The 27170-nt window shown below is 34.4% G+C and overlaps 3 protein-coding genes across 20 annotated transcripts; 1 reads left to right on the top strand and 2 right to left on the bottom strand.

The window, feature by feature from the left end:
* Positions 1 to 3620: 3620 nt before the first annotated feature.
* LOC110609727 lies at positions 3621 to 5991 on the bottom strand. Of its 2 annotated transcripts, none has more exons than XM_021749507.2 (2): positions 5792 to 5991; positions 3621 to 5098 (listed from the first exon to the last, which is right to left on the bottom strand). In XM_021749507.2, exon 2 carries the CDS (start codon positions 5027 to 5029, stop codon positions 3839 to 3841), a length of 1191 nt encoding a protein of 396 aa, XP_021605199.1. In that variant the 5' UTR covers positions 5030 to 5098; positions 5792 to 5991; the 3' UTR covers positions 3621 to 3838. The 2 variants fall into 2 exon arrangements, with proteins under 2 accessions (XP_021605199.1, XP_021605198.1); XM_021749506.2 differs by having other exon boundaries at positions 3621 to 5109; positions 5792 to 5988.
* A 1971-nt stretch (positions 5992 to 7962) lies between these two features.
* On the top strand, positions 7963 to 21508 carry LOC110609120 (DNA mismatch repair protein MLH3). 16 transcript variants are annotated; one of them, XM_021748470.2, is made up of 26 exons: positions 7964 to 8406; positions 8551 to 8602; positions 8691 to 8738; positions 14133 to 14287; positions 14401 to 14458; positions 14590 to 14647; positions 14760 to 14852; positions 14933 to 15095; positions 15197 to 15212; positions 15323 to 15543; positions 15901 to 15970; positions 16060 to 16116; positions 16285 to 17130; positions 17240 to 17773; positions 17844 to 17910; positions 17995 to 18050; positions 18650 to 18711; positions 18815 to 19012; positions 19565 to 19609; positions 19677 to 19730; positions 19837 to 19943; positions 20214 to 20262; positions 20454 to 20513; positions 20641 to 20713; positions 20857 to 20942; positions 21094 to 21508. In XM_021748470.2, exons 1-26 carry the CDS (start codon positions 8281 to 8283, stop codon positions 21265 to 21267), a joined length of 3528 nt encoding a protein of 1175 aa, XP_021604162.1. In that variant the 5' UTR covers positions 7964 to 8280; the 3' UTR covers positions 21268 to 21508. The 16 variants fall into 16 exon arrangements, 9 of the variants coding, with proteins under 9 accessions (XP_021604162.1, XP_021604161.1, XP_021604165.1 ...); XM_021748469.2 differs by having other exon boundaries at positions 17995 to 18104; XM_043954123.1 differs by having other exon boundaries at positions 8308 to 8406; positions 8551 to 8612; positions 17995 to 18104.
* A 1613-nt stretch (positions 21509 to 23121) lies between these two features.
* Positions 23122 to 26236, bottom strand: LOC110609985 (WUSCHEL-related homeobox 13). Of its 2 annotated transcripts, none has more exons than XM_021749837.2 (3): positions 25781 to 26236; positions 24344 to 24763; positions 23122 to 23444 (listed from the first exon to the last, which is right to left on the bottom strand). In XM_021749837.2, exons 1-3 carry the CDS (start codon positions 26028 to 26030, stop codon positions 23359 to 23361), a joined length of 756 nt encoding a protein of 251 aa, XP_021605529.1. In that variant the 5' UTR covers positions 26031 to 26236; the 3' UTR covers positions 23122 to 23358. The 2 variants fall into 2 exon arrangements, with proteins under 2 accessions (XP_021605529.1, XP_021605528.1); XM_021749836.2 differs by having other exon boundaries at positions 24326 to 24763; positions 25781 to 26232.
* Positions 26237 to 27170: the final 934 nt, after the last annotated feature.

The following is a 27170-nucleotide window of genomic DNA, read 5'->3' as shown; positions in this document are numbered from 1 at the left end:
ATCAGGCTAAATATAGAACTATAATGACAAATAAATTTAAACAATCCAATCAGCCGGTGAAGAGGAAATTTGCAGGAGTACCATCGTTTGGAAATCCCAACCACTGCATGCTAAAAATCTGAAAAAATAAAAGAAAACACAACACAGCAAGGACATGCATCTCCTCATAGCTAGCCCGAAAATCACCATTCCACCGCCCAAAGCCTACTAAATACAAAGTAAATACGCTATTACCGGATAAAAAAAAAATCAGTCCAAGGCATTTGCAGTTTTAGAGTAGCTATTGAATAGCCGTCACCAAGCTCACTGACCAATGACCATCAACACCTCCAAGAACAACGATCAAAGTAGAGAAAGGATAGCGATACTATACAAAATGTCAACCGCTATTTGTTCTGCCATGTAATTTTTTTTTACATGCTTTTGTACGTCGCTTTGTTTTAATTTTTTTTTTTATTAATGTGCATACATTTTTAAATTAGTATTTATTAGTACAGTGCAAATGAAATTACCAACCAATTTAATATTAATATTAAACATGAAGAGCAGTAAATCCAAATGTTTATATTCCAATAATTTATGTTTATTTTCTAAATATAAATTATTGTATAAAGCATGTATTTATACATGAATAATTGTATATTTATAATGATAATGGTGATCTTAATTGACATCTAATCAATTAGTATAGATATATATAATGCTTTACTATGGTTGTTGCAGAAGTATAAAATAAGACATTATTATGGTTTCACCCTTTCTAAGGGAACATATCTATAAACTTCATATATCAAAATATTATCAATTCATTAGTTTGATAAAAGTTAATAATAATTGATAAGAGTGATTATAGTTTCTACATGCACACTCCATAATTCCACAAAATCTGTCACTCAATCATACAATTTTTTTACCAAAATAAAAACAGGAATTTGAGAAGACCTACAAAATATCTATCATTAAGGGGTAGGGGTTAGAGATGTGATTAAAAAATGATATATAAGAAAAAAAAGAAGTGGATGGAGATGATGTGATTTGGTAAGAATAGAATTCCATGATGAACAAGAAATAACCGTTCACCAATCAATCACCAATGACTCGGAAATCAAGAATCTCAGAATCAGATCTACCTGTGGCAGCTAACGTTAACTCGGGAGCCAGACACACAGGCTAGAGCAACCAACCAAAGATGACCTAACCAATGGCCCACACTTTCTCTCTCTATACATAAATAATTTATTGGACATTTTTAATATAATTTTATTTTAAAAAATTTATCATTTAATTCTCAATACTACCACTGTTTATAATTTTGATTTCACATATTTTAAAATTTTATTAAAACATTTTTACAAAATTAATTCATTAACAAATAAATTCTTTCATCCATTAACAATTTTCTTTTTCGTTAAACACAAATGAAAAAATTAAAATATTTTTAATTTCTATATAAATAGTCCCTAAATGGATAGACTTCTCCTTTTAAATTTCTAAGAAGGTTCCAATATCTCATGCTTTTGATTGAGGTTTTGATAGTCAAGATTTGGAGATTCTAAAGGCATGATGTAGGTAAATTGATTCATCATATCTTCCTCTTCTACATTCTCATCCTCCTATTGTTAGTTTATTTCATTACCAATCAATTTCCTCCCAAAAACATCAAATCTTTACTACTCTGTCCTGATTTTAGAAAACAATATGGCCTCTCTATACCTCCTCATCAACATCTTTGACCATGAGTATGCTAACTTTACCATGCCTTTGACACTCTTGATTTTGAAACTTATCCACAAACTCGTGATGCAAATATAACTCGCTTTCTTTTACATCATCTTCAAAGCTAGAGGTGTCATCATGTATCAATTTATTCAAGCAAGCTAGACTCTGTTTCAAACTTTCACCAACCTTGTTTTGTGTTGTAATTCCTCAAACTTTTTTCATATCAATTTCAATTCACATCTTTTTTAAAAAATAATAATATTTTTAAACAGAAGGTTGAGGAGAAGAAATTGGTGACCAGAGGGATGTGTTATGTTGGATTGAAGTTAAATTATAAGAAAAAATTAGAAAAAGTCTATGAGAAAAAAATTAAGAGAAGGATTGGTGATGTTTCTGGATTTTGGAAACTCATGTTTGCTTTTAAATTTATAAATTTTTATTAAAATATTATTAAATTTGAAGATGAATGATTTTGGTTTGAGTTTTAATCAGAATTCTATTATTATAAGAAGGAAATTTCCTCTCTATATATCACAATTTGAAAGGAAAAAGAAATTTAAATAGGATGAAATGATTATTTTAAGGGAAAAAGGATTTAAATTAAATAAAAAAATTATTTCGTTAAGAGATAAAAAAATAAAAATATTTTAATAAATTTTAAAAAATATAAGAATTAATTTATTAAGAGGACTAAATAATAAATTTTTCTATTATTTTTAATAAATTAAATAAATTAAACTAGTTTTTATCCCATATAGACTAATATTTGGGCCAACCGCTTTTCCATACTATTCATAAATATCTTTTCGGTAACTCCAATATAATTTATCCATTTATTTAAAGGGTTAATCTAATGATAAGTGCATATCCTTTTGGTAATCTCAATATAATTTATCCATTTATTTAAAGGGTTAATTTAATAGTAAGTACATACGAATAAATTTGAGAAATTTAAAGTTCTACTCCTTCAATCCCATTTAAAAAAAAGTATTCACTTGAATTTATTTTCACTTTTTCCTCTTTGGCAAAAATTTTAAGCTAAATTTCTTGATTTCTTAGTTTAGACAAAATTGTAAAAGCTAAACTTTATAATTTTTTTTATATTTTAGATCAAATTGAGTTGCATTAAATTTATGAGCTATTTTAGATAAAAAGTTAAAATGTACTAACTTAAAATATCCTAATAAGCATAGAAGTACAATTAAACATTAAACCTTTTTTCCTAATAATATGGATTACTTTTCAAATATTTATTAAGATCACTGCGTAACATACATATTCCTTTATGGTAGTATCGTCACTATTTTTTTCTCTCAAATAAATATATGACAAAAGTTGAAATTATATAAATTACGAACTATATTTAATAAACTTGTATACTATATTCCCATGCTTTTATCCGTACGTGAAAAATCCTTTACTGCAATTATAATACTTTAACACCAAATAAATTTTTTGCTTCCCCAGAAAGTTCTTTCCCTTTTTTTGTTTGTTTTTTTTTTTGGGAGAATCCAGAAGTTAGCTTGATTAAACATCAGCGAACTTAATTAAAAGTTTAGCAAGGGAAAGACTGGAAAGCAAGAAGTGATACCTGTTATACCTCGGGATCATGGGATTTCTGCTGAGACTCTGAACAAATGCTTCTCTGCCTCTTAAAAATGCAGGTTCTTGTGAACAGCTTTCATGTCTACAACAATTTTCGTATACTTTCCACTTCAAATAGAGAATCAGCTTGGCATACATACATACATACATATACAACAGTGGAATAGAAATATTGTTTAGGAACGCCTGAAGCTTTGATGTCATCTAAAGCAAAGTTTGGACTGTATCGAGTAATTTCATTTTTTTCAAGACTTGAAACCAATTGCCAGCTTTCTTCTACCAACAAAATAAAAAAATAAATCTAATTGCCAGCCAGCAACTGAACTTTTAAAATATACATTTTCTTTTCAATCCGTTCAAGTTCATTACAAAACCAACGATGAACGAGAAGATAAATCAAATGAAGCCGTTTCTATTAAAAAATAAAATTAAATTAAAAAAAGAGCATCCGAATCCTACCTCAGCTATCAACTTCTATCACAGTCACGACCTGTTACCCAGAAGGTTTTCACAATTATGATTGAATCACTTTATTCTGTTTAATACATGCTTGTGCTTTGAACTCCTGGCATTTCCGCATTGGTGCAACATCAATTGACATCGGATTATCACCTGAAGGCTCCACGGAAAACAAAGGCTTATTCCGAGTAGTAGGATTGCCCATGTTATCGCCAGTAAGTGGGGAGTTTCTCGGAAAAATACCATCCTTGGGTTTTGCTCGATCCCTTGAACTACAGATGCTTAATGGCAACTTTTTTAGTTTCTGTCTTCCCCTCTTTTTACCGGGCGAACTTGCATCTCCCTGCATCTTCTCCTTTGAGTGACTTGATTCTGCTTCCCCATTATCGATCTCTAGTTGAGTAGCTTTTTCATATTTGGATGTCTTCTCATCTGCTGTACTTGTGCATACCTCGCCAACGGAACCTTCAGAATCCATTTCACCTGCTACAGCACGTCCATTGCAGATAGAAGGTAGCTTTCCTCCAAATGCTACACTTCCATTTGAAATCCTAGTTCTCTCAGAAGCAGGTGAGCTTTTAGGCTTCTTATTTTTATGACCCTTCAGAACAGAATTGGAAGGGTTCTTCGAAATTCTAGGGGAGCTGTTCATAACCCTATGCAGCTTACGGGCTAACTCTTCATCATCCCTATGATTCTCAATAGGTTGGTGCTTTTTGTACAAAAGTTGAACCTGGACATGCTTCTTGAGCTTATTCCTCTGCAAGTACCTCTCCTTGTTAGCTGCCTCTTCAGGATAAGATGCAACTAAGGCTAATGCACTTTTAGCAGCCGTCACAGCTTTTGCTGCAATAATGGCCTTCTCCTGAGCTGCAGCTCTTGCAGCTTCTGCAGCCTTAACAGCAGCATCAGCTGCTGATTTTGAGGCCTCTACGATCTCCTCAGGTGAAAGATTATGGTTGTTATTAAAATGAGAAGTCAAAAGATTATTGAGGCGGGATTGAAATTCACTTGAAGATGGCGAAGAAGGAGTTGGTGAAGGAGGAGATGGGCACGGAGGAGATGGAGATGGTGTAGGCGGAGGAGAGGAAGGCGATGCTGAGGATGAGGATGAAGCAACTGTAGGAGGGGCCAAAGCAGCATCACCATCAGAATTCTGTTTCTTGAATCCGGCAAGAAGGCGCTTCCGAGGAGGCAAAAGGACTTCGGCATCCAAGTGATTGAGGTCGTATATATTAGCTTCCATTACTCCTCTTGTAAATCACGTATTTAGAGTGGAAGACTTTATTGTATCAGAATGATGCCATCTCTCCGACTACATTTGTGCTAAAACAACAACAAGAATATTAGAAATTTCAGTATCAACAAACCCTAAATCAGAGAAAAAAAAGTAAAATTACTCAAAATTCAAAACCAACTGTTTCACAAACAAAATCAGCTGAATCATTTTTTGAAATCAGATCATAATTCAGCGAGATGCATCATTGTTGACCAATTAAAAAGATGATACTGTAAACTACCTATGGATTTCTGGTCTTCGGATTCATTTAACTAAATCTGATACAAACAATTATCTAACAGAACGAATATTCTAGTTGGGCAGATAAAACAGAACTATCAACAAAATACAAAGACCGGCAAGCTTTCTTAATTCTGGTCTTTCTCGGGAAGAAAACAGTGTGTATCATTGAAATTCAATTGACCAAACAAGCAAAAGGCAAAAACAACGAAATTAAAAATGGAGAACATGCCAAAAAATAAAACTGATACACCTCTGAAATCAAGTCTGGTAACACAATTCCTCGATTTGAATGAGAATCACGATCGGAAACAATCAGAACAGAAAAAAAAAAAAAAATCAACAACCAACAGCGGAAGAAGCTCGATTCAATTGAATTATACAAATTCAATAAAAGTACAAGTCATTTACGTGGATTTAGAAAAGCGCAAGCATAGATAAGAAACAGAGAGATGAACAAAGTTGGAATTTGAATTGAATTCTAAGTACCTGATCACTTCATTTTCAGGTGGAGGAGATAAACGGCGACTAGAAATTAGGGTTTTTTCTTTGTTTTATTGTTGATGTTGCAGAAGGAAGGAAGAGAGGGAGAGGTAGGGGAAGAAAATCCAGGTGGAGAGGAAAATCAGAAGCTGTTCTTATACATATATATATATACAATTTTCGATTGGTTCTGGTTCCTACAACTTCAAGACGCAAATCCCCTTAAACCCCATTTAAAAAAAAAAAAAAAACAAGAATAATTACTTTTGCTTTTAAATTACGTTATTACCATTTACCACCCTTATATACCGCTTGCAAACAAGCCTTTGATAAGATAATTATTACCTGCATCTAATTTATAAATAAATTTATATAATCATTTGTCTTGAAATATATCAAGTATATATATATATATATATATATATATATATATATATTTTTTTTTTTCATGAGACATAATATGCCAATATAATATTTGGTTTTAATAAAAGAAAAAGAATAATATCTAATGTGAAATAAAATACATTATACATATCCCTTAAGAATACACTCACTTTAATTTAAGAAAAATGTAAAATATATATTTAAATAATAAATTATAACTTTTAAATTCATATGTTCATTAAAACTAAATATTTTTCTTATTAAGTTATTTTTAAATTAATAAATTGTATTTTCTTAGTAATTATAAATAGAGATATAAATTAATAAAAATAATGAAATCTCAAAAAAGTGAACTAAAATTTGAGACATAATTTTATGAAATAAAAAATAAAAGTAATTATAAGTAGAAATGTTTTTATTGTTTCACATAATAAAATTTATTATTTAATTTTTATAATATAAAAAAAATTTATTAATTTAAAAATATATTAAAATATTTTTAATATTTTAAAAAATTTAATAATTACTTCATCCTTTATGTTTATTTCTTTTTTTCTTGTTTGAAATAAAAATTAAAAATTAAAAAATTAAAACTGAAATCTTTCAAATTTACTCAAATATATTTATTATTAGACTAAAGTTATAATTTGTGAGTGCATTTATTTTTTATAATTTTAAAAAATTTAATTTTTTAAATTTTTAAAAACTTTACTATTAAGTCTTTTTCATGAACATTTTAATTTTTTTATAATATTTAATAATTATTTTTATAATATTTAATAATTAAAATTAATAAAAAAAATTATTATTAAATTTTTAAAAATGTAAAAAAATATTTTAATATATTTTTTAAAATTAAAAAATATACTATAAAAATTAAATAATATATTTTTACAAAATTTATTTAAATTAAAATTATCTTAAATTCATTGACGCATTTTCACTTTTTAAACTTAAATATTCCTAATAAATCATAAAAATATTTTTAGTCGTTTTAATTAACGTTTGACACAAAGCTTTTTTTGTGAATAATAATAATAATAACAATGATAGTAATAATAATATAGTTTTAATTTTTTTTATCATAAAAATATGGTTATGAAAGTTCCAAACCATAAAATTATGACTTGAAAATTTTAATTAAAACTTAATAAATGAAAGTTTATAACTCCATATTTTTAATTACAATTAAAATTAGAGACGGATGGGATTAAAAATAAACGTTTTCATTTTTTTTTAGAAGAAAAAAAAAAACAAAGTAAGCCTTCGTGTGATTTAAATTCAAAAGGATATATTCTTATACTGTGAGATTTTAATTAAAACTAATATTTAAAAAATGATATGTTGACCTGAAAGTTTAATCAAAAAACAAAACCACATAATTAGATAATTGCATTGTGGTTTTAATTAATAAATATTGTTTAATCATATTTTTAGTAAGTGATTGTGATAATTTTAATTTTTTAATAATTAGATAATTTAAATTTAAAACTGAAATTTTAAATTATATTATATAAACATAACTTAGTGTTGGAAATGTAATTAAAGAAAGGAAAATATTTACTCAGATCTAATCTAGCTTAATTTAATACAGAGTCATAATAAAACATAAACAAAATTTATATTTATAGGTTGAGTTCATTAAATAATAATCGTCCAAAAAAAAATCTAGCCGACGAAAATAAAGAATTATCATCCTCTAGAACAAAAAATTTTCAAGCTTACACGTGTCAGTCGTCCAAATCCTCAAATTAACGAATTACGGTGTGACCCCATCCCCATAAACTCCTCGTCACTCCCGGCGCAAGTTAGAAGACCTCAGAGCGCCTATATATTCAAGACTCGCGTAGATCCCGCCTCTTTGGGTCCTTCATCAGGTTTTAAAGGAACAGAAAGCAAAATGGAGCTTCTGATACCTAGTATGGAAATAGTCGACATTCTAGTAAAAACCCTAACGAAATTCGCTTTCTCAAGTAACGGCAAAGCAGTTCCATTTTTCGTCTGAATTTTTTGGGGTTAGAGGAACTAGCTAGAGCAATTTTGTTCAACAATCCAATTGATTAAGCATTTGGCGGGTAAATTTGCGGCAAGCGTTTAAATAATTGCTACTTATGGGGAGTATTAAGCCATTGCCAGAGGCTGTTCGTAATTTGATGCGTTCTGGAATTATATTGTTCGACTTGTCGCGGGTGGTCGAAGAGCTGGTTTTTAACAGTTTGGATGCTGGTGCTACTAAGGTAATAAACAAATTCTTATTATAGGGCACGAATTTTCCTCTTTATTTTCAATATATCGGTTCTTCTTTTGGTGATCCTGAAAAATATGGTCTGATTGTGAGCAATTGTTTGTTTTATGAGAATGACGAACATTTGTTGTTTCAGGTGTCGGTCTATGTGGGTGTTGGCACCTGCTATGTAAAAGTAGTGGATGATGGTCGGTACTGGTATTAGTTTCGAGGTAAAAGCCATGTTGCGTGGATCTAATATGGCTAGTAATTAATGCTAGATTTATGTGCTTGCAGGATGTGGCATCTCTCGGGATGGATTGGTTTTGTTGGGAGAAAGACATGGTACATGCGTTATCGTTCGTTGCATTTGGTTTCTCAGCTTTTCTTTGCTGGTTGATGCGTATAGTTTAATCTTCAAAACTTATTTATCTACATTGGAGTTCGCCTCCGTTTTGCCATTTAAGCACCTAATTTCATAAATATATATAATGTACTTATGGGACTAGATGCTTAATGTGCGGAAACAGAAGAGAGAGAGGAAGAAAATGAGAACTTTTATTTAAAATCAGAAAAAATGACGTTATGTCCAGTTCTGGAAGCATCGCTTCCTGTTTATACCAAACTGAGTCACACGCACAGCATGTGCATACAAACAACTCAATCTAAACAAAACGACACAGTTTAGATAAACAATATAAAATAACAACTACAATCAATAAAACGACATAGCTTTTAACACCCCCTCCTCAAGTTGAAGCTGGGAGAGGCAGAAGATTCAACTTACTGGTTAATGTGCTATGGCGGGAGGCTGGTAGGGCCTTGGTGAATAAGTCAGCCAGCTGTTCTTCAGTAGTGACATGGTGAGGTAATATAAATTCCCGTTGAAGTTGATCTCTCACCAGGTGGCAATCTATCTCGATATGCTTCGTGCGCTCATGGAAAACCGGATTGGCAGCAATGTGGATGGCAGCTTTGTTATCACAGTGCAGTGGAATGGGCAATTGGATGTGGACCTGCAAATCCTGCAAAATATAGCTAATCCAGAGGAGTTCACACACAGTGTTAGTCATTGCACGATACTCAGCCTCAGCTGAGGACTTAGAAACAGTAGGCTGTTTCTTTGTTTTCCAAGAGACAAGGCAAGGGCCCAAGTATATGCAATATCCAGATAGTGACTTTCTGGAATAAGTGCAAGCTGCCCAATCAGAGTTACAGTAGGCATTTAGAGATAAATCAGTACTTACAGGAAAATAAAGCCCCTGATGTAAAGAGCCCTTAAGATAGCGAAGCACATGTAAAGCAGCCTCCCAATGAGGCTTTCGGGGCATGCTCATAAATTGACTCAAGTGTTGCACAGCATAACATATATCAGGCCTTGTGAGATTAACATAAAGGAGCCTCCCAATCAGTCTCCTATATAAATCAGGTTTATCAAAAACCTCTCCTGAATCAGGAGATAAATGCAATCCTTGAGGTAAAGGACAAGAGGCAGGTTTACAATGAAACATGCCTGCATCTTTCAATATGTCCGAAATATACTTAGTTTGACTGAGTAAAGTTGCTTGAGAGGATCTAGCAACCTCCAGTCCCAAAAAATATTTCAGGGGTCCCAAATCTTTGATAGTAAATTTTGAATCTAAAGCAAGTTTGCATTCAGTAATGGCATCAATGGAGTTTCCAGTCAAAATAACATCATCAACATATATAAGCAATATCAAAGTTAAAACATCAGTGTGCTGTGTAAAGAGACAATGATCATGGGGGGACTGCACAAAGCCTAAACCCTTCAGAAAAGTGGTAAATTCAATGTTCCACTGTCTGGAGGCTTGTTTAAGCCCATATAAGGACCGTTTAAGCAAGCAAACTTGCCCTGGCTGAGCTTTGTGATAGCCTTGGGGAGGTGTCATGTACACCTCTTCATCAAGATTACCATGTAAAAAAGCATTATTTATATCCAATTGAAAAATAGGCCACTGTTTGGAGGTAGCAAGAGCAATCAAAACTCTTACAGTTGTAAGTTTGGCCACAGGGGAAAATCTATCCTTATAATCCAACCCCTCAATCTGGTTGTAGCCCTTGGCCACCAGCCGGGCCTTATATCTCTCTATATCCCCATTTGACTTAAATTTCACTTTATAGACCCATTTACAGCCTATTGCTTTCTTACCCTTAGGTAAATTAGTGAGCACCCAAGTGCTGTTATTTTCCAGGGCCTGAAGCTCTTGCTTCATGGCTTCAACCCAATGTGCATCCTTAGATGCTTGAGTGTAAGTACAAGGTTCAGAAGCCTTGTTGACATTGCAAATGTAAGATTGATGTAGAGGATGGAAGGTCATAAAGGATATTTGCTGGGAATCAACATAGTCTTGCATCCAGATAGGGGCTTGTCTATGCCTTTGTGTCCTTCTAACTGAAGGATGTTTCTGTAGGTCATCACTGGTGTGACCAGATGGACAGGTTTCAACAACAGGACAATCATTCTCAATCACAGGAATAGGAAGCACATGATTTTCAATCCGATTGCTATCTTGGAAGGGAAAAATATTTTCATGAAAGATAACATCCCTACTAATAAAGAAGGTTTTATCATTGATGTTATAAAGCTTATAGGCTTTGTGTGTGCTGGCATACCCTATCATCACAGCCTTAATGGCTCTTTCTTGAAATTTATCCTTCTGAATTCCCACAGAAGTAGCAAAACACAAGCAACCAAACTTTCTCAAGTGAGAATAGTCAGGTGGGGTCCCATAGAGCCTCTCATAAGGCGTGGACCAACCAAAATGCTCCATAGGCATTCTGTTAATGAGGTAGGTGGCAGTTAAAATGCATTCTGACCAAAAATGAATGGGGGCTTGTGATTGTATTTTCAAAGCTCTAGCAGTGTCAAGTATGTGTCTGTGTTTCCTCTCTACAACTCCATTCTGTTGTGGAGTGTAGGGGCAGGATCTTTGGTGCTTAATTCCCTTGCTCATAAGCAGAGAACTATAATTATGGCTTAGAAACTCCCCTCCATTGTCACTTCTAATGACTTTAATGGTAGTATTAAACTGATTTTCTACCATGTGTATAAAGTTTCTAGTCAAGCTAAAGGCCTGACTTTTTAAGTGCATCATGAAGGTCCATACAGCCCTACTATAGTCATCAACAATGGTGAGGAAGAACTTAGCTCCAGTGATAGAGCTAGTCTTATATGGCCCCTATATGTCAATATGGACCAATTCAAAAGGTTTTGAGGCTAAGGTGTGGCTTCTGGGAAAAGGTAATCTGGCTTGTTTAGCTAAGGGGCAAACAGGACAGCATCTCATAGCCTCATTACTGATGTTCATGCCTTTAACATGTTTGAGCTTACCTACTGATGCATGCCCTAGTCTATCATGCATGTCATTCATGGTCACTACATGCTTATGTGTCTGCTCAAGTTGCATGGAATGTTCTTTATTCAAATCCATTTGGGAGAAAGTGCTATTTACAAAGCTGTGAAGATCAGCATTAGAGTTCATGATTTCAAACAAACAATTCCTTACATCAGAATGAGAAAAGCTCATTTGGTTCAGCCTGAAGAGGCCTCTTTGTTTCTTGCCTATGGCCACCACCTTCTTATTCAGTGGGTCCTGTATAAGGCAATAATCCTTCCACATTACTATACAGTAGCCATGGCTATTCATTAATTGACCAACAGAAATCAAGTTATATTGAAAGTGTGGAATGTAAAGAACATCATCTAAAATCAATTTTCCAAAGAGATTTAGCTTTCCAGATTGAGTAACTTGAGTTGTTTTCCCATCTGGAAAGCACACACAGATGTGCTTGTGTAGTGGATGTAAGGTGGTGAACAGATTGCTGTCTGAACACATGTGATTTGTGGCTCCAGTGTCTAGGATCCAATTAGATACATTTTGCATATGTGCATTGCAAGTGTTATAGACAGTAGACTTACCTGCAAAGTCCATGAAATGTGCCTCAGATCCATGAGATGTGCTTGGGGCAAGAGTTCCTTTCCCTTTTACAAGCTGGGAGACTTCTTGTTTTAAAGAGCTCAGCATGGATGTCAATTCATGTATTTTACCTGATGTGTCCAGGTATTCCAGAGGATTATCCTCTTCTGACTTGTTGCCCTCAAAAGCAGCCATAATTCTGGTGCTTCTATTTCCTTTGAAAGATTGGGTTCCTGCCTTGTTCTTACCCTTGAACCAATCAGGGTACCCAATCAGCTTAAAACACCCTTCTCGAGTGTGACCATCCATGTTGCAGAAGGTGCAGTGGCCCTTCTTGACCTCAGACCTCCTTGGTTTGGACAGATTCTGAGCTTGAGCCTTATTTAATAAGGCAAGAGATTCTGAGTTGTCATTCATTGCCCCCAGAATCTCCCTTTGAGACTCAAACTTTACAACCATGGAGTATGCCTTGTTTACTGTAGGTAAAGGGTCCATCCCCAATACCTGATCTCTCACAGACCCAAAGGCCTCATTCAAGCCCATTAGGAATTGCATGAGCCTATTCCTGTTTGTTATTTCAGCTATGTCCCTAGAGGCTCCACAGGTGCAGGTTGGAAGAGGTTCGACTGACCCAAGCTCATCCCACAGCCTCTTCAGCTTAGTGAAGTAGACAGATACAGACTGGTTTTCTTGGGAGATGAGAGACATTTTCCTGTGTAGCTCATAGATCATAGGACCATTGCACTCTCCAAATCTCTCACAGATCTCTTGCCAGAGATCTCTGGCAGAGGCGGTGTATATGAAACCATCGACTAACTCCTTAGATATGGAGTTGAGAATCCAAGATGTGACCATGAAGTCACATCTTTTCCATTGTTCATAACCTTCACTGTCTTTGCTAGGTGCCGAAGTAGTGCCTTCGACAAAACCTAATTTCATCTTGGCTCCTAAGGCTATTCTAATGGCCCTACTCCAAGATCTGAAATTAGTTCCTACAAGAGGTGCGGAAACGAGACTCATACCTGGATGGTCGGATGTTTGAAGGCTCAGTGGGTCTCCCATCCCCGCATTCGCGATCTGCAATTTTTCTGGAGCTCCAGTCCCTTTCTGTTCCTTGCTATTGCTCGCCATGACCAGATCTATCGAAAGAACCAAGGATCTCTCCTATGCAACCGGCGACGCGCCGGCGTGAGTTAGGAACCGCGCTCTGATACCATGTGCGGAAACAGAAGAGAGAGAGGAAGAAAATGAGAACTTTTATTTAAAATCAGAAAAATGACGTTATGTCCAGTTCTGGAAGCATCGCTTCCTGTTTATACCAAACTGAGTCACATGCACAGCATGTGCATACAAACAACTCAATCTAAACAAAACGACACAGTTTAGATAAACAATATAAAATAACAACTACAATCAATAAAACGACATAGCTTTTAACACTTAATGCTTGCATTGGCCAATATGAATCGCAAGTCATCCTTGCAAATTGATTAGTAGGATGTGCTTAGACTCAAGACTCACAAAATTTGCAAGAAATTTATATTTTTTAGGAGATTTATCATAGGCTCCATCCAACCATAAGGACATGAAAATCTAGAGACAGGAATTTTCCCAGATTTTTTATATAGATGGAGAACGATGCCTTTTGATGGTAGGTTTGTGTGCAAAGTCAATGTATTTACCAGTTTCGAAGGTAAACATCAGTGGAAGAAACGTAGATGCATACCCCAGGTGCATTTTGTATTAATCTTAATTTAGCTAGACATGTGGTAATGCTAGGGTGTGTCTAATGTGTGAACAGTGACATCAAAGCTTCATCATCTGGCTGATATGCATGCTGCTAATTGGAGTTTTGGCTTCCGGGGAGAAGCATTGGCTTCTATTTCTGATGTCTCTTTGTTAGAAATTGTATCAAAAGCTCGTGGGAGGCCAAATGGATATCGTAAAGTTCTGAAGGTCTGTTCGGTTTTGCACTTTTTCAATTTCATCACTTTATCTTTCCTTTTCTTATTGTGAGTTAATATTGTTGTTGGTATACATATTAAAGTGATTTGCTTTACACATTTCAGGGATCAAAAGGTTTATATCTTGGAGTCAATGATGATCGGAAAGATGTTGGCACAACTGGTAATGCATTTACTTTGCCCATTATTTTTTTAGCACTCATATATTACGATCCATGGCATAGGTTTCTTTTAAGCTTTTTATCTGTTAGAATCTCTCTTTTTCATGTTCAATGTCTTCATGTATTTCTGCAGTTGTTGTACGTGATTTATTTTACAACCAACCTGTTCGGAGAAAATATTTGCAGTCAAGGTTTCTTTTTGGCCCATTGTCAATTCTGCTGCAGTTTGAAGTGATGGTTCACTTTTAGATTCTCTGCTCCATGCTGATTTTATGTTATTGCATTTGCTTTGCTGAATGGAAGCACCAAGAAGGTTTTGGACTCAGTTAAAAAATGTGTTCTTCGGATTTCACTTGTGCATTCAACAGTTTCCTTCAAAGTTGTTGATATTGAAAGGTGCGTACTGATTACATTAGCATGTTGAAGTTTCTATGGTTATTATTAGTTTGTTGATGTCCATCATTCTTCAACTGTAGTGAGGATGAGCTTCTATGCACACGTCCTTCTTCTGCATTGTCACTACTGATGAGTCACTTTGGCATCAACGATTCCAGCTTTCTTCTTGAATTGAACTTTAGTGAGAGTGTATTAAAGCTTTCTGGCTATATATCTGGTCCTTGTGATAGTTTAACTGTCAAGGTGTAACTCATATCTATGTCGGTGCTGAATTGCTGTCCTTCAGGCATTTTTTCAGTCTTCTGGTTTCTTACTAGAGGATGTTCTTTTTTTTTTTTTTGCAGGCTTTCCAATATGTTTGTATCCTTCTGTCTATTTGCATGAACAATGTCCCAATTTCTGGGTCATGTTGTCTGTGGTCAGAGATCATTAATGTTATTTTTATTCTGTTTGGACCTTGACAATTGCAGATATCAACTCAAGGTTTGTCTGCAAAGGTCCAATACACAAACTGGTAAATCACTTAGCCTCTAGGTTTGAATGTCTGGATCCTTGGAAAGCTAATAGCATGCCTCAAAAAGGAAAGAGATATAAGTCCCAAGCATGTCCAGCCTATATTCTAAATCTAGGTTGCCCTTTGGCTCTCTATGATTTAGCCTTTGAGCCTTCGAAGACATATGTTGAATTCAAGGTAATTCCATGTATTTATCTGGGTTGTGATCTGTAATTTTTTAAAATGTTATAAACATATTTTTATAACATGATTTTGTATAGCATGTAAAATCTTATAATTTTATGAGTCAATTTTATGATCCAAGTTTATGGCCACCTTACCAATTCTATGTAAAAAAGGAGAAGTGAGTTCAACAACCCTGTATGTAAATGCAGCTTAAAGTTCATCTACAAGTAAATTCAATGTTTGACTTGTTACCTTAAAATCACTATAATATTCAATCCTTTTTTGTCATTGCAATGCGATTCTTATCCAGGAAATCTATTAATCACTCATTTCCAATGTTATGCTTCCTCATCACCCCCTTTTTGCCAGGATTGGACTCCTGTACTTAATTTTATTGGGAAATCCATTCAACAACTTTGGAGGGAAAATGTGAACTACGGTATTCTCTTTAGTCTATGTGTTGCTTTATTTGAATATTGAGTTGATAGGTTGGGTTCTGAAAATTCTTGACGTCTCAAATGTTTGCAGGGGAATCCTTGGCTCATGTAACTGATATATGCAGGAAAGATGAAATCTGGAAGGAAGGTTGTTATCTTAGCAATCTTTCCACCTCATTCTGTTCCTATTAAATAAGCTTTCATTTTTGCACAAAAATATTATTTTACTGATGTAGTCTATATCATGCTTCCTCAATTACGAAAGAATGATATATTTTCTTCTATGAAATTTTATTATTAGATTTTTTTGATGCAGATTTTTCAGGGAATCCTAGATTTCCAATAAAAAAGTGTGAGATTCAAAAAGATAAGCCCTCTCACCCCCATTCTCCTTCCCATTACTTGATGCAAAACAAAGAGGTTGTCTCTATTTATAGTGGAGAAAGTGCCAAAATTCCATGTAAAAAGTTTTGCATGAACATTTCAGAATTCAAAGAATGGGAAAGTGATTTGTGCCATTGTCATAGTGCCTGCTCTTTGCAATCATGGAATGACTCGCTTTCTAAGCATATATACACAGTGGCCCAAAAGAGTGACAATCATCTCTTGACATCTAATGGCAATAATTGTTTGCCAGATGATTTTTTCATGGAGAATAGATTTACTGCTAACGAAAGATTCAACAATCATGAAGAGGGCAATATCTTGGGCGTAGAGTGTGATGAGTCCCCAAAAATCACATCTGCTGAAATGAATGAATCTTATAGGAGTGAATTTTCTTTGGATTATCACAAATTTGGAAATGACTTAGAGGTTAGCAAGAGCAATGAAAAACCTTTCTTGCAGAGTTGCTCCTTGCAAACAAACCTGATGCTTCATAGTTCTTTGTTTTCAAGTAAAGAAGATCTTGAATTTCCAATTGATGGCTTCAGGACCAAGAAAAGAAGGGTTTGCACTGATGAAAATGTTGACATCAATGTTGATGCTAGTAATGACATATTAGATACATATCCTGGGACTTTGCTGCAGCATGAGGCATCATGCTCTCAGAAGTTCTCTTCACATTGCATAGGAATTGACATGCCTGTAGATTTTGATAGTCGGTCAAAAGCCTCTGCAAATTCATTTTCATTGCATGGAAAGCTTTTTGCTGAAGAGAAAGGTCTCTGATTCATTTTTACTTATTGATAGCTTCCGCTCATGCTTCCAGTCGTTAACTTCTGATTTCTGAATGATGTTCTCTAACTTCAGATACCTTATTTCTTCTGCAGCTAGGGCTGTTGAACCATTCCTAGATGAGAATGCTTATGAATGGAGAGAAGGATTGGGTAAATTCGCAAATAATTGGCATGATGGAGATAGTCAAGCAAGGGAGGGAAACCATAGTTACAAAATGGAATCAAAGAGCTATAGCAAGGAAGACTTCATCTCAAGCTGTACAAGTATGTTAGATTTGAAGGACTATGCTGATACCACCAGAGATTTCAGCAAATTTCTCCAAGGTCACAACGTAACTGAGGAATCATCATCTGCAGAACATTCTGATAGAACAACTAGTGAGATTAACTGGTTACGTTTAGATTTGCCTTTTAGAAGTTGCAAAAGTGATAACAAGTACGAAAGTCGAGAAAATCAACTTGGACGTAAAGATTGGAAACAATTTAATTTTCCTAAACAACCATACAGAAGAAGTCGATCAGCGCCCCCATTTTACAGACAGAAGACAAGGTTTATTTCCCTAAGGCATCATTCTATGATGAAGGAGGGAAATGTGCAGTTGTTCCATGATGACCTTACTTCTCCAGGTACTCTTAGTTATGTTGAACTTTATGTGGGACAGAAACGGATTAACTGATTTGCCTGTAATCTTTGTAGAAAATGATGACCTGAAGCGTCCACATTTTCACCCAAATTATGCAGAGGATTTAATGTTCTGCTCTTGGTATACCAATTTTGTATTCCCCTTACCCATGCTAGTTTGATGCTGCAAAATACAACTAAACCTCTTTTTGGGACTTTCTTTCAGGCCCAATGTGAGCAGTGGGCAAGGCACTATGCTTGACATGAAAGATATTAAACAAGGTGCAAATCTCAGACACTCACAATATCTCCAGTCTCATGCTTCTCCAGTTGAAGGTAACTCCATCTGCATAAGGAACAGGTTATGCAACTGCTTAGGGGCTTAGGATGGAGTGAGAATACATTCAGTTCTTGAGGAAGGAGTCTATGCATTTGGCTATTGTTTACTGATGTGTACATGAAATGTTTTATAGATCAGGCTGTTTGTATCTTTCAAACAGCATGCAGACTTTTCTTTTGTCAATGTCAAACACACATCGGACAGTGTCTTTTGTCATATCAAATGTTTACAGTCTTAGTTTAGCTTGTCTTTTTGCCAAAAATCGCATATAAGTTCTTATATTCAACATCATCATTGCAGCACAAACATGCAAACCTAATTGTTATCACATATTTACTTGTGGGTGTGTAATTCTGTGCATGCTTGTTTATCTGTCTCCATATGTAAAAGCTACATGCATATATAAAAATATTTTCATTTGTATAGGTGATTGCATTTGTGTGTGAGTTAATAAGTAGTTACAGTTTTCTACATGAACTAATTTGTTCCCCTGGTTATACATGACTACATCAACTAACTTTTCTTTCACTCCTCATGCCAGAGGAAATTCAGTACTCAGCTGACTATGCGTCTAAATGGCGGAATGGCTGTCACCAAATTGCAGTTGAGTATCTTCACAACTTTTGAAGGTTTTTCTTTTAATAAATTTATTATAGAAATTAAATTCTGATCAATGATTTTATTTCTTTTGCTCTCTTCTATGCAGAACAACAATGTGTTGCACAATATTGACAATCAGCATGATATCCTTGACATCTCTTCAGGATTTTTGCATCTTGCTGGCAATTCATTAGTGCCAGAATCTTTGCATAGGAATTGCCTTGAGGATGCCAAAGTTCTTCAGCAGGTGGACAAGAAATTCATCCCAATTGTGGCTGGAGGGATGCTTGCTGTTATAGACCAAGTGAGTTGTGGTTGTAGGTTTAGCCCATTGACTACGTCTTATTTCTCTTCTCTGTTATTCTTAATGTATTTGGGTGTCAGAGAGGATTAAATTTCATGCAATTGTAAGGTTCCCGCATCATGACCATGAGGTTACTAGTTCACATTGTAGAAACGGCCTCCTTGCAATTTGGAAAGCCTTACATAGGGGCACCTCATTATTTTATTTTGGCGGGCAATTTTTTCATATCTCAGACTCAGTAACAAGCCTCTTGCTTGTTTAGAATATTTAGTTAGAACTTGAAATAAAAATTCATATGCATTTGATATAGATATCTTATATGGAACTACCATTCATAATCAAGATGACAAATTCTCAATGCATATCTTTTTTCAACACGGAGCAATGGATGCTAAATTTTTAATGCCTGTAAATCCACCTGTAGAAGCACACAAGTTTGATGTCCATATGTACATGCAGATTTGCACAATACATACATGGACACATTTCACATAATCACAAAGAGAAGTTTTGAGTATCTGGCAATATTCATTAAATGGCACTATTTTACAGCATGCTGCAGATGAGAGGATTAGACTGGAGGAACTTCGTCAAAAGGTAATTAAAACTAGTTTACCATCTGCATTTGTTTTACAGAAGACAACTTATGCACCTTAATGCCTAGGTAATATCTAGAGAGGCTAAGACAGTTACCTATTTGGATGCTGAAAAAGAGCTGGTATGTTCCCCCCCTTTTTTTCTATGCTATGTGGGCTTCTGCTGTTTTCTGGAGTTAATGGGAGTCCTATGTGAGTTTGAGATAACTATGAACTTTATAACAACAGATCCTTCCAGAGATGGGGTATCAGCTGCTTCATAGTTATGCTGAACAAATAAGAGATTGGGGTTGGATCTTCAATACTGAAGCTCAAGGTTCTAGTAGCTTTAAGATGTAAATTCAAAGTCTCTCTAGCAAAAACTTTCATGCTAATATATAAAAGAAATAAGTCCGCCAATTTTATATGCAAATTAAATTGAAACTTATTCATTGGTTGGACATGAACTGAGATGAGTGCAAGTTGCTGAGGTCGAGGGCATGCTTGTCTCAATGTACTTTTAGGTTGTAAAAATTGGCATTCTGACTAGATTTTTCTTTCTGGAGTTCATCTATCATCATACAGATTCAGCATTATTTGTTGACTGATTTTGGGTTCTCCTACAGGAATTTAAATATTCTTCACCAGGAGCCAAATGGGGTCACTCTTCTTGCGGTGAAGCACAGACTTTGCTCTGTTTCACTTCTATCTATTTAATTATTTGCCTCCAGAAACGTGTTTAAAAACAAATTTCTAATTCATAAATTTGTTGAAGTTTGATGGGCATTTTCTTCTACTCATTCAACTTCTGTTGCATCCTAGCCTGTTTAGTGCTGCTATGATTATTTTATATGAATGGCATGCAGGTGCCCTGCATTTTAGGGGTCAATTTATCTGACAGTGACCTATTAGAATTTCTTCAGCAGGTAATGTTGACTCTGCCATTAAGAACCCTTCACCCCTGTGATTTCCTACCTATCCCACTCCTCTTCTCTTCTCTCCCTGTTTAAACAAATGTCTTTCTGTGACTCATATCTATATTGCAATTTGTAGCTTGCTGATACAGATGGCTCTTCTACAATGCCTCCAGCTGTCCGTCGTATCCTAAATTTTAAAGCATGCAGAGGTGAATGCCTCATCTCACTGGAAATTTTTTCTCTGTTATTTCCTCCATTTTGAATTGTTATATTCTCGTTCAGGACACCAAAACTTTCCTTTGAAGAAATTTTCTTGATTTAATGAAAGTTCCTGTGTCATTTCATTTTTCAGGTGCAATCATGTTTGGAGATTCTTTGTTACCATCAGAGTGTGCGCTCATTGTTGAAGAGCTAAAGCAGACTTCACTTTGTTTTCAAGTAATATGTTTAAATGCATATTTAACAGAAGTTTGAGAGTGAAATTATTTTGTGGCTCTGTGTGCACATTTATTAGTGTCGAATGGTAGGGGGAGAGAGTTCATGTTAAATTCCGCTTGAATTTTTCTTTTTTCCTTTTTTGTTTTTGAAGTGTGCTCATGGGCGACCAACCACTGCCCCCCTTGTCAACTTGGAGGAACTTCATAAACAGATATCTAAACTGGGAGCATCAGATGATGGCTCAAATAAGTTGTGGCATGGTCTGTGTCGGCAGGAGCTCAGTTTCAGACGTGCTGCAGAGCGTTTGAGGACAGCTAGAGGTTAGTGTTACTGTTGATTAGATACCGATAGCTGCTTTCTAAAATCGTTTTGGTTTCTAGATGCGTCCACTGTAAAGTAATTCTTTGTCGACTAGAATGATCATAGTGAATATGTCTGCGAAGTCGTATTTGTTCATTAATTCTGTATAATAAGCATTTACATGTGATATGTCCAAGTCTGTTTCTTGGGTTTTATCTTTAATTTATTTTGGTCAAAACAAGAATATAGATACATTGTGACATCACAATTACTGGCCGAGGTACGTACCACCGTTCGAATCTTATAATCTATACTCTCTCTATATATATGCGTGTGTGTGTATGTGAAGAGGGAAATGGAATAATAGAATTACTTAAATTACTCTTAAGTTTTTACATTATATATAATAAAATTTTTATTATTAAATTAATTTGAGTTTATGTAAATTTGAAATTCTTAGTTAACATTAGTTTTAGCGGTAAGTTAAATTTAATATCCTTAATTAAAATTAATTTTAGAATCCACATAAATTTAAAATTTTTTAATTTTTTAAATTACGAGTATATAATGTGATAACAATGTTATACATAAATATATATGAGGAAATAATAGAACTGATAAAAAATATATAGTAATTTACTATTTTAATCAACTTGTTTAAGTGATGGTAACATTTCAATTTTATTTAGAATGAATAATCCAAGTAAAATACAATTATAGTAATAAATTATAATAATGAATAATTAAATTTAATTCATTGATAAAGATTGATATATTATTCTAATATTATATTATATTATATATAGAAATTATATATGAAAATAAATTAAAAGTATAATAACGAGTATAAATAACAATTTATTGTGTATTTACAGGTTTAGTCCTAGTCCAGTTCGAATTGTGGTCAATGAACTCAAAGTCTTCCAATCCCCATTTTCCATTTAAAAAATAATAATAATTTATTGTATAATGTAAAAAAATTAATATATATAAAAGGATTCTACATAATCTCGTGCGAATTGTGGTCAATGAACTCCAAGTTCTCGCTCACCCACACTTCATTAGCATTTTAAAATGCACATCAACTGGGCCGGGTATTGTATAAATAATCAGCATTCCATATGACGGCAAGGAGGATATATCATCTTAAATTTAAAAAAAAAAAAGGTAGAAGTACTCAAAAAATTTTCTTGAGATTGTATTGGATAGATATTGGTATGATGTTTCTTCATTTTTTCAATACCTTGCCTATCAATAATTGAAAATCAAAACACTGATATTTGTAAAACATAACAGGTCACTGTCTTGACCAAACTTCAATTTCCTATTTTTCCACTTCAAACTTACTATTTGTTTTTCCACCTTTGAATCTGAAACAGAAAGAAGCTAATATTGCTTGGGCCATTTTTGCCAATATGGACCGTAAGTGATCTCAGTCCATAATATTTGGTGGTTGTGTTGGGGTCCTATATTATAGCCAACCAACTCTTACAATACCCCCCCAAATTCATTTTGACACCACATATGGCCTATATGACCTCTATAATTCACCGCCTTCGGAAATTTCACTTCTTTCCAAGGCGGGCCTTTTTTTAAGATTTTTTATTTTAGGGAAAAAAAACAATGAGCTGCTGGAGCCTAGATGAAATAAGCTTAGGACAAGGCAGAGGTTGCTGAGATATCGTTAGGTTCGTAGTCTCACATGTTGCTCCAAGGAAATGACAGAATATTTGAGGATTTTACTTTTCGATTTCAGGTAAGATATCTTGTCATTTAGCAGTACAACCAAACTTAAAATTTCTCCATTTTACTTGGCCAATTGTATTACGCAATTTAAGCATACCATTCACAAAGTTTAAGAAGCTTCTCAACATAAATCTATTCACACACAAACCAAATAAGATTTATATGCACTGGTCTGTCCATTCTCCAACTTATAACCATCATCAAAACTATAACTGACTCGGCTACAATTTACCAGGTGGTATAATCTAACACACAGTTTAAAATTGTTCCTTGTTCTCATTGTTCAGAGAACAACCCATCTCAGAGAGCCATGACTTCCTAGTAAGACAAATTCGTCAAACAAATTAGCACAAAACAGACAAAATGGCTGTTATCCTGCCATGCCATAGTCCTCTGCCTGATCATAAAGATTGTAGCCCCCCGGCACTGCCAGCTTTCCAGTCAGATGATCATCTCCTGCATCAATTAATTTTGTAACAAACAAATTCACTGAATTTGAAGTTCATATTCACACCAAGACCAAGTCAATTTAAAAGAATGGGAAGTTTCATCCACATCTACTGACTAAATCTAATAGACACCATGACATGTCACTATTGTTAAGTCCTTTCAAAATATAAAAATGAACATTTGAAATGTCCTCATATTTTTCTATTAATAATACAATAAACTATTTATCTAGTAGTATTGCTCAAAAATAGAAGATCAATCCATCAATAAATCGTTGAACTTTCACAAAGAAGTGCATGGATTATACAAGTTCGGATATGGTGAAGGAACTAAAATAATAAGAGAACCAAGGTAGAGACAACAGAGAAGCATACGCTATTCATAGTCTCAGCAGAAAGTTTGTTTTATGAAAGCAGAAAAAGATTGCAAAAAATCTTCCTTCAGATAGACTAAGTTGCTCAAGTCATCAATAGTAAGGAAATTTTGATATTCATATGATATAGAGATACCTTTTCTTGTTAATATACATACATATACATATACATAAACATATATATATATATATATATATATAACATGGATTTAATCAAAAGGCAGTATATTATTCTTTCACACGGCACTAAAGTTTTTTGAACCTGCCAACTTTTCTTATGGATTTACTGATTGTTTTTGTTTAATCATTAATTATGACTTGTGACTATGTCTATCCTATACTGCGCCATAACATTAAAACATTTGAACCTGCCAACTTTTCTTATGGATTTACTGATTGTTTTTGCTTAATAATTAATTATGACTTGTGACTATGTCTATCCTATACTGCGCCATAACATTAAAACATTGTATTTGTTGGTCTAAAAGAAAATGAATAAGTTAAAAGTACGTACTATGATTTGGTAACACACCCAAGAAATGCAGTTCAGAGCTTATCTCAGGGCTCTGGAAGCACAGATCGTCAGCCCTTGGGGGGTTTTGTTGGGAGTGAAATATTTCTGGTTTTGTCTTCTTCTCATTCAGTGAGTCAACTTCTGTTTCCACTTCTGATTCAGCATTGTTAGATGAGGCAACCAATTGTTTTCTTTTTGATCGTGCACGCCTGTTTTGGAACCAATTGTACACATTTGTTTCAGAAATCTGTCCATGCTGGCTGAGTTCAGAGGTTATCTCTTTTATCTTTTGCTTGCTTGGAGTTCCATTCCCCTGGTCAAATATTCGTTCCAAAATTTGAAGCTGCACGGGTGTTGGCGTCCACCGTTGTCTTGCAGTAATTTTATGTCCACCAGAAGCCATTAAAGGATCACAGTACAGATTTCCCAGCCTGCCTCCTGCATTAGTATAGGCAAGACCTCTGTTCAGTCAAGAAATTTCAACACATGTTATAGAAACATAATCACTCGTCTCCTCCACTAAATCAAACAAGTCAAGGATCATGGGGTGATATGATTTGGGGTTCCAACTTTCTGAATCAGCACTTGCGATGTAAACAAATTTCTAGCATATGCCATTTTGGTGACATGGAGTTTAGATTTCATAAACAAATTGGTTCCTTCCGCATGGAAAGATTTGACAATTGTGTTCCAGCATGAATGGAATGTTGAATACAGAATAAGGCTGATATTCACCGTTTATCTGTTCCATTCACCTTTAAAGGGAAAAAGCCAGCACAAAAAGTTCAAAAAACTACACTTTGCCACAAAGGAAGACCAAAAATTGAAAGCAAATTGTATTAACATAAAATATAATCTAATTGTCTCTGACACAACACAATTACAGTGTACTTTCAGAGACTGCAGCTCAACTGCATTCAGAAGTATAAACTCTAATCAAACAAAATAAAAATTCCAAATCTGAATTGCGCAGCATCTACAGGTCATTTCTAGGTAAGTTGATAAAAAAAATTCCCAGTAAATATGGAGGCACACAAGCTACCCAAACGCTATGAATGAGGAATCTCAGCCATGTCTGAAGGTCTACCTGAACCCAGTTGTACAACAGGAGAGGGAGAGGGAGAGAGAGCACACAATTCAAAATGCTAGGTTGATTCACTGAAGCAAATCAGAGAGGTAGCTGAAGAGTTTCCAAATATATAGACAGACATGTACAATTTCAGAAGTAAAGATGAAATGAATCCCTAAAATATACAGTATCCCTTAAGTGGAAAGGGACAAAATAGTACAGCAGAAACCCTTGCATTAAAGAATTGAACCAAAGGAAGCTGATCAAACCTTAATTCCCCAAAGGTATCCACAGAAATATACAGAGGCTCACAAGAGATTTGTCATTTCCATTTGCACTAAAATTTGACTACCGTCTACAATAGAGATAGAGAAAGAGGTTAAGACCTGCAAGATCTTGCTGGGCAGAGAGGGTCTTGTGCATCTCCACAAGCTGCTCACAAATGGTGGCATAAACAGCAATTTGCTTTCTAAGAGTTTCAAGTTGCTCATCTGTCATGACCTTGACGTACAGCATTCCTCCATTCCCATTATTCCCATTCACATTACTCATATTATTCCCATTTCTATTTTCTCTCTGATTCTGATTTTCTTGATGCTGTTGTTGATTTTCCTGGTTATTTTCCCACTCCATCATTCTTCCTCGCTCAAACCATGAACATCGCTCGGCTCCTCTCTCTCTATCCCTCTCGCTCGGACACACAGAAACAGAGAGAACAGGAGAAAAAGATAAAGAAAAGAAAGAAAGTCAGGGTTGAACAGTAGAGAATGATAACGAGAAAAAGAAAGAAACAGACAAAAGCGAAGGTAAAGAAAGTTAATCGGTGGAGGTGCACTGGTGGTCTGGTCTTTAGTTTGGTCAGTGTGTAATAATATCCTCCCCGGCGTACTTTAGCATCTCCTCCATCTCGTTTGCGTTTCTTCATTTTCTCCGCTAACGATAAATTAGCGAAGCTGTATTTAACGGCGATAATTATGTATTTGATTTTCTTTCTTCTTTTTCTTTTCTTCAAACAGGTTGAAAATATGATTCCGCTTCTAAATAAGTAATTTATTTATTTTATGAATTTATATGCAATTTTTTTATTTAATTTATCATAAATATTGAATATAAAATTTAAAATTTTATAAATTAAAATATTGTCACCAACTAAGTAAAGTTCGTTAATAGAAAATATATAAAAATGGAAAAAATGAGAGACAAAAACCGAAGAGAAAGAAACATTCTCCGAGAGTAAGGAAAATCATAATAATAATAAAGAAAGAGGCAGGTGGGGGCAGCAGCTTCTGTAGCAGCGTCGTAGCGTACTGCCACTGCCACTTTACAAGTTATGTCGGCAACTGCTTCCTGCCATTTCATTTTCGCTTTCAATGCATTGTCCATTTCTATATTTATATGGAGATAGCATAAAGACAATAATTTGGCATTTACTGAAATTATTCCATAATGAATTTTTTTATATAATATATAATTTATTAGGAAAAAAAAATTCAATAAAAAATGGAATAGTGTTGAAATCCAATGCATGTGAACCCATGTGTATGAAATACAAGATACAGGAGTAACATGAGATTAAGTTGTAGTTGAAGCATGATCCATGAGTTTGGTACTGTTGTCTTGTCTACATGCACAATCTAATTACTTATAATTTCAACGAATTGACTTTAAAATTAATTGTACCAAAAAAAACTTAAATTTTTGTGATTATCCAATGATAATTCTTATTTTTTTTTATAAAAAAATTAAAAATAAATTAAATTTATTAGATACACCTAC

The sequence above is a fragment of the Manihot esculenta genome, chromosome 2 (genome assembly GCF_001659605.2).
Source record: "Manihot esculenta cultivar AM560-2 chromosome 2, M.esculenta_v8, whole genome shotgun sequence".
Lineage (NCBI taxonomy): Eukaryota > Viridiplantae > Streptophyta > Magnoliopsida > Malpighiales > Euphorbiaceae > Manihot > Manihot esculenta.
Note: the sequence above shows the minus strand (reverse complement) of the source record. Positions and strands in the feature narration are given on the sequence as shown.

Excerpts from the sequence above, each read along its gene's own strand:
- LOC110609120 (XM_021748469.2), top strand. The coding sequence starts at position 8,281 with ATGGGGAGTATTAAGCCATTGCCAGAGGCTGTTCGTAATTTGATGCGT. Across the intron at positions 8,739-14,132 it reads TTTGTTGGGAGAAAGACATG|TGACATCAAAGCTTCATCAT; the intron begins GTACATGCGTTA and ends ATGTGTGAACAG. Across the intron at positions 20,943-21,093 it reads AGACTTCACTTTGTTTTCAA|TGTGCTCATGGGCGACCAAC; the intron begins GTAATATGTTTA and ends TTGTTTTTGAAG.
- LOC110609727 (XM_021749507.2), bottom strand. The coding sequence starts at position 5,029 with ATGGAAGCTAATATATACGACCTCAATCACTTGGATGCCGAAGTCCTT.
- LOC110609985 (XM_021749836.2), bottom strand. The coding sequence starts at position 26,030 with ATGATGGAGTGGGAAAATAACCAGGAAAATCAACAACAGCATCAAGAA. Across the intron at positions 24,764-25,780 it reads TGCCCAGCAAGATCTTGCAG|GAGGCAGGCTGGGAAATCTG; the intron begins GTCTTAACCTCT and ends ATACTAATGCAG. Across the intron at positions 23,445-24,325 it reads GGGTGTGTTACCAAATCATA|GAGATGATCATCTGACTGGA; the intron begins GTACGTACTTTT and ends TAATTGATGCAG.